Consider the following 7,240-nt stretch of genomic DNA (forward strand, 5'->3'; position numbering starts at 1 on the left):
CATTAGTTCAATAAGACCCAGAACAGTAGGATATAAAACTCTATTTCATTTCATTAGTCTAATAAGATACAGAACAGTAGAATATAAAACCCTATTTCATTTCATTAGTCCAATAAAATACTGAACAGTAGGATATAAAACTCTATTTTATTTCATTAGTCCAATAAGGTACAGAACAGTAGGATATAAAACTCTATTACATTTCATTAGTCAAATAAGATACAGAACAATAGGATATAAAACTCCATTTCATTTCATTAGTCCAATACGATACAGAACAGTAGGATATAAAAACCCATTTCATTTCATTACTTCAATAAGATACAGAACAGTAGGATATAAAACTCTATTTCATTTCATTAGTTCAATAAGATACAGAACAGTAGGATATAAAACTCTATTTCATTTCATTAGTTTAATAAGATACAGAACAGTAGAATATAAAACTCCATTTCATTTTATTAGTCCAATAAGATACAGAACAGTAGGATATAAAACTCTATTTCATTTCATTAGTCTAATAAGATACAGAACAGTAAGATGTAAAACTCTATTTCATTTCATTAGGCCAATAAGAAACAGAACAGTAGTATATAAAACTCCATTTCATTACATTAGTTCAATACAGCACAGGAAAGTTTAGATTGGGGTTCACCCCAGTTTTTGTCCATTAGAAATCCTAGGTTTTAAATAGATATGACGTCATGACCAGAGTTGACACATCTAGAAGGGAATCCCGCGAATATCCAAGTCCATGGTTACACTAAAAACGATTTGAAAGCTGATTGGGACTTAATTTTTACAGGTATTATTGTTTTTATTGTTCCCAACGATAACGTTGGTGTCGTGTTTTCTAGATCTCGTTGAATTGAAAGCGCAAGAACAAGAGGTTTTAATCTTGAATTTGAACTCATTGAATGATTTGTTTTTCTCGCCATTCTTCTGGGGTTTTTTTTTTAGTCTGAGCGAAAAATATTTTCGTACCTCGATATTATAGACGTTCGCTTTAATTTCGTCAGGTTTTGTCTGAAAGTAGGGTGTATGTATTAAAATTGTAAAACTACAGCTCGATCAAGTACAAGGTATGAAGAGGGAAGAAGTGTTTATTGATCCATGCCAAGCCCATGGCTATAGTCTAGTTAGTTGTGTAGGCCATTAAATAATTGTAACTCCGGTCAAAAACTAGGACAAGACGATGTTCCAGCCAAGAATGTTGAAAATGAATAATTTTTTATCGCATATTACTTGGTTTGTTTAAAAAATCTCGAGCTATAGGCCGATTATATTTTTTAAATGTACTGTAGATAATAAGAACATCTAAGTTTTAATTGAATTCACTGGTTGTTTTTGGATCTAGTTGTGATGTATGAAAGGGTATTAGTGAGGGAAGAAGTGTTCCAGTGATTTGAAAATAATATTTCATGAAGGTAAACCTGTCCCTTTAGAAATGAATGGAGTTTTATGTTCTACTTTTCTGCACCATGTGGATTAATGAAGACAGATAATGAGAGCACCATTCAAAAAATATAGAAATGTAAAATAAAGAGTTCTGTTAAATTTCTTAAAAAAAAGAAGGGGAAGTTAACTCTAGTTTTTTCTTTGGTTAAAACTTAGTCTTGAGGAAATAGATTGAATGATTTTATTATTAATAAGTTCCTTATTAATAATATCACCTCTAGCTCTCGTTAGGTTTAAACTAAAAATAATATCACCTCTAGCTCTCGTTAGGTTTAAACTAAAAATAATATCACCTCTAGCTCTCGTTAGATTTAAACTAACAATAATATCACCTCTAGCTCTCGTTAGGTTTAAACTAAAAATAATATCACCTCTAGCTCTCGTTAGGTTTAAACTAAAAATAATATCACCTCTAGCTCTCGTTAGGTTTAAACTAAAAATAATATCACCTCTAGCTCTCGTTAGATTTAAACTAAAAATAATATCACCTCTAGCTCTCGTTAGGTTTAAACTAAAAATAATATCACCTCTAGCTCTCGTTAGGTTTAAACTAAAAATAATATCACCTCTAGCTCTCGTTAGGTTTAAACTAAAAATAATATCACCTCTAGCTCTCGTTAGATTTAAACTATTAATAATATCACCTCTAGCTCTCGTTAGGTTTAAACTAAAAATAATATCACCTCTAGCTCTCGTTAGGTTTAAACTAAAAATAATATCACCGCTAGCTCTCGTTAGGTTTAAACTAAAAATATTATCACCTCTAGCTCTCGATAGGTTTAAACTAAAAATAATATCACCTCTAGCTCTCGTTAGGTTTAAACTAAAAATAATATCACCTCTAGCTCTCGTTAGGTTTAAACTAAAAATAATATCACCTCTAGCTCTCGTTAGGTTTAAACTAAGAATATTATCACCTCTAGCTCTCGTTAGATTTAAACTAAAAATAATATCACCTCTAGCTCTCGTTAGGTTTAAGCTAAAAATAATATCACCTCTAGCTCTCGTTAGGTTTAAACCAAAAATAATATCACCTCTAGCTCTCGTTAGGTTTAAGCTAAAAATAATATCACCTCTAGCTCTCGTTAGGTTTAAACCAAAAATAATATCACCTCTAGCTCTCGTTAGATTTAAACTAAAAATAATATCACCTCTAGCTCTCGTTAGGTTTAAACTAAAAATAATATCACCTCTAGCTCTCGTTAGATTTAAACTAAAAATAATATCACCTCTAGCTCTCGTTAGGTTTAAACTAAAAATAATATCACCTCTAGCTCTCGTTAGGTTTAAACTAAAAATAATATCACCTCTAGCTCTCGTTAGGTTTAAACTAAAAATATTATCACCTCTAGCTCTCGTTAGGTTTAAACTAAAAATATTATCACCTCTAGCTCTCGATAGGTTTAAACTAAAAATAATATCACCTCTAGCTCTCGATAGGTTTAAACTAAAAATAATATCACCGCTAGCTCTCGTTAGGTTTAAACTAAAAATATTATCACCTCTAGCTCTCGATAGGTTTAAACTAAAAATAATATCACCTCTAGCTCTCGTTAGGTTTAAACTAAAAATAATATCACCTCTAGCTCTCGTTAGGTTTAAACTAAAAAAAAACAAACCTTGCTGTCACAGTTAAACCGTGTAAACAATAGAGTCATCATGTTTTATTGGACAATTGACAAACCTAATTACCAAATAAACATTATTAGCTATGTGAACTCTCTGAAAGAGATGCTGAATTGACAAACCTAAATACCAAAATAACATTATTAGCTATGTGAACTCTCTGAAAGAGATACTGAGTTGACAAACCTAAATACCAAAATAACATTATTAGCTATGTGAACTCTCTGAAAGAGATGCTGATTTGACAAACCTAAATACCAAATAAATATTATTAGCTATGTGGACTCTCTGAAAGAGATACTGAGTTGACAAACCTAAATACCAAAATAACATTATTAGCTATGTGAACTCTCTGAAAGAGATACTGAGTTGACAAACCTAAATACCAAATAAACGTTATTAGCTATGTGGACTCTCTGAAAGAGATACTGAGTTGACAAACCTAAATACCAAATAAACGTTATTAGCTATGTGGACTCTCTGAAAGAGATACTGAGTTGACAAACCTAAATACCAAATAAACGTTATTAGCTATGTGGACAGAGGGTGCTTTAATAGTCTAAAGAAGTACTTTAGCGGACGAAAAGCGCATAATCCCTTTAAATATACCTCAAACTAGAAATTTCACTGTCTATTTCTGTATATATGTGTTTTCTATATATGGCATAGTCTCACTAAAATTTGAGTTGAATTTTTAACTTTTTAACGTGAATAATTATGGATGCACATGGATTTGAAGGCTAAAATTTCGACGATGAGCTGTGAACAATATTACTGATTATGTAAGCTAAAACAATTCCTGTTTCTGAAACTAAGGTATGATTGGTTGAACAGATAGTGAAGGGAAGGTTCTCCTTGAATTGAACCCTGAGTACTGCTCAACACCTTTAATTATCTAGTACCCTGAGTTTCTGTCTGACCTGAGTTTCTGTATACCAGAGAGTAAGATTACCAGCTTGTCATGAGAATAATAGTATAGTTTTATTAACAATATAAAACTATTAAATCTCACTGGGTAGCCTTCTCCTCTTACCTCTACATACATTTCACATTATTATTACAACTATTTTATACAGGGGTCAATACATAGGCCTTTTTTAAAAGGGCAGAATGCACAATTTGAGAAAAATGTGGTAAATCCAACCCCGTTGCCTGGAATGAATTGGTGCTGGGTCTCAGATTTTACACTCAGAACATTTTAAGAAATAAAGGCCCGGAGAACTCATTTCTGACATTTTTGAGGTGCCAAAAACGTATCGAAATCTTTTTGATTTTATAGAAAGACACTGTAAATGAATCAATCTCTGCTGAACTGAAGAAGGTATAGCTGGCTCTTAATTCTCACTTGCTGGGTCTTAATTCTCACCCTAACGACAGGGCTGTGTAAATGCCTTAGAAAATTCTTCTAAAAATGCTTTTTACTTGTGTATCTAAATTGTTTTTTAAAGGCCAGACCAGTTTCAATTCTTGAAAAAGTTGTGAAGGACGAAAAAAAAAAACCTAATACAGAAACAAATATTGACCTAAATTATCTTACTCTCTCAGTATTAATTTAATCAAAAATCCTATTTTATTATTAATGTCACTTTCTGATCAGTTTCATCAGGAATAAAAGGTTTTTTATTTTTTTTCTAACGGAGCTGATTTTTTCTTCCTGAATTCTGGAAAGTTTAGTTACCAGGATCTATAAAACAGGGAAATAAACTGACATGTCTTAAGGGGTAAAAAGACAGGTGACTTTGTTTCGATTGAATCATACAGATAAGAAGAATTGAAACTGAATCTAAAAAATACTAATCAAGGTAATGTTACCTGTATTTAAAGAGATTGTAAAGAAGTTTTCTAAATTTTTTATGTATATTAGGGACACTGATAGCATCAATTTACATCATTCCAATTTTCAATCAGATGTCTGTGGTTCTTGTTAAAGAGATTGTAAAGAGGTTTTCTAAATTTTTTATGTATATTAGGGACACTGATAGCATCGTTTTACATCATTCCAATTTTCAATCACATGTCTGTGATTCTTGTTAAAGAGATTGTAAAGAGATTTTCTAAATTTTTTATGTATATTAGGGACAATGATAGCCTTGTTTTACATCATTCCAATTTTCAATCACATGTCTGTGATTCTTGTTAAAGAGATTGTAAAGAGATTTTCTAAATTTTTTATGTATATTAGTGACAATGATAGCATTATTTTACATCATTCCAATGTTCAATCACATGTCTGTGATTCTTGTTAAAGAGATTGTAAAGAGATTTTCTAAATTTTTTATGTATATTAGGGACACTGATAGCATTATTTTACATCATTCCAATTTTCAATCAGATGTCTGTGGTTCTTGTTAAAGAGATTGTAAAGAGATTGTAAAGAGATTTTCTAAATTTTTTATGTATATTAGGGACAATGATAGCCTTGTTTTACATCATTCCAATTTTCAATCAGATGTCTGTGGTTCTTGTTAAAGAGATTGTAAAGAGATTGTAAAGAGATTTTCTAAATTTTTTTATGTATATTAGGGACAATGATAGCATTATTTTACGCCATTCCAATTTTCAATCAGATGTCTGTGATTCTTGTTAAAGAGATTGTAAAGAGATTTTCTAAATTTTTTATGTATATTAGGGACAATGATAGCATTATTTTACATCATTCTAATTTTCAATCAGATGTCTGTGGTTCTTGTTAAAGAGATTGTAAAGAGATTTTCTAAATTTTTTTATGTATATTAGGGACAATGATAGCATTATTTTACACCATTCCAATTTTCAATCAGATGTCTGTGGTTCTTGTTAAAGAGATTGTAAAGAGATTTTCTAAATTTTTTATGTATATTAGGGACACTGATAGCATTATTTTACATCATTCCAATTTTCAATCAGATGTCTGTGGTTCCTGCAATTCAACTAAAACTAAGTGTTCGTACTGATTCGTACTGATCTTCGGTCGTTATAAAGCTTGCAAGCTCCCTGGTTGTGTTTGATGACGTCACTAATCGCAGAGGGCCTAAACTGATACACAAGCTAATATTGCCCTGTATATATGAAAACTAAAATGACTAACTAATAATATTACCTCTATTTGATAAATTTATCGAACTTGTTCTTATCTTATCGGACTTCAATACGGTCTTCCAACTGTCTCATTGATTTATTATAACATGTGTAAATATTGCAGAGAATGCTATAAATATTCATTGTTTACAATATTCTAGTTCTGTTGGATTAGAGGGCAACATTTGGAAGGTAAGTGTGTTGAATACCTCTCAATACCTACTGTTAAATATTAAATTACTGGTACAGTATCTGCTACGTAACTTTGACCTTCTTAAAAATATTTTCTTTATCAAGCTATTGACATACCAAATAATATTATTAGCTATGTGGACTCTCTGAAACATTATTAGCTATGTGGACTCTCTGAAAGAGATACTGAGTTGACAAATCTAAATACCAAATAAACATTATTAGCTATGTGGACTCTCTGAAACATTATTAGCTATGTGGACTCTCTGAAAGAGATGCTGAGTTGACAAATCTAAATACCAAATAAACATTATTAGCTATGTGGACTCTCTGAAAGGGATGCTGAGTTGACAAACCTAAATATCAAAATAACATTATTAGCTATGTGGACTCTCTGAAAGAGATGTCAAGTTGACAAATCTAAATATCAAATAAACATTATTAGCTATGTGGACTCTCTGAAAGAGATGCTGAGTTGACAAACCTAAATACCAAATAAACATTATTAGCTATGTGGACTCTCTGGAAGAGATACTGAGTTGACAAACCTTAATATCAAATAAACATTATTAGCTATGTGGACTCTCTGAAACAGATGCTGAGTTGACAAACCTAAATACCAAATAAACATTATTAGCTATGTGGACTCTCTGGAAGAGATACTGAGTTGACAAACCTAAATACCAAATAAACAATATTAGCTATGTAGACTCTCTGGAAGAGATACTGAGTTGACAAACCTAAATACCAAATAAACATTATTAGCTATGTGGACTCTCTGAAAGAGATGCTGAGTTGACAAACCTAAATATCANATAAACACTATTAGCTATGTGGACTCTCTGAAAGAGATGCTGAGTTGACAAACCTAAATACCAAATAAACATTATTAGCTATGTGGACTCTC

The 7,240-nt window shown here is 31.2% G+C and overlaps 1 protein-coding gene across 1 annotated transcript; it reads right to left on the reverse strand.

Moving 5' to 3' along the window:
* Positions 1-2,226: 2,226 nt before the first annotated feature.
* On the reverse strand, positions 2,227-2,847 carry LOTGIDRAFT_86460 (hypothetical protein; the record flags this gene model as incomplete). The annotated part of the gene is made up of 1 exon (XM_009063577.1): positions 2,227-2,847. A coding segment is annotated over one exon (621 nt), but the record flags the coding sequence as incomplete, so codon positions are not given.
* Between the last annotated feature and the right edge of the window lie 4,393 nt (positions 2,848-7,240).

This window comes from Lottia gigantea (genome assembly GCF_000327385.1).
Source record: "Lottia gigantea unplaced genomic scaffold LOTGIsca_585, whole genome shotgun sequence".
NCBI classification, from domain to species: Eukaryota; Metazoa; Mollusca; class Gastropoda; family Lottiidae; genus Lottia; species Lottia gigantea.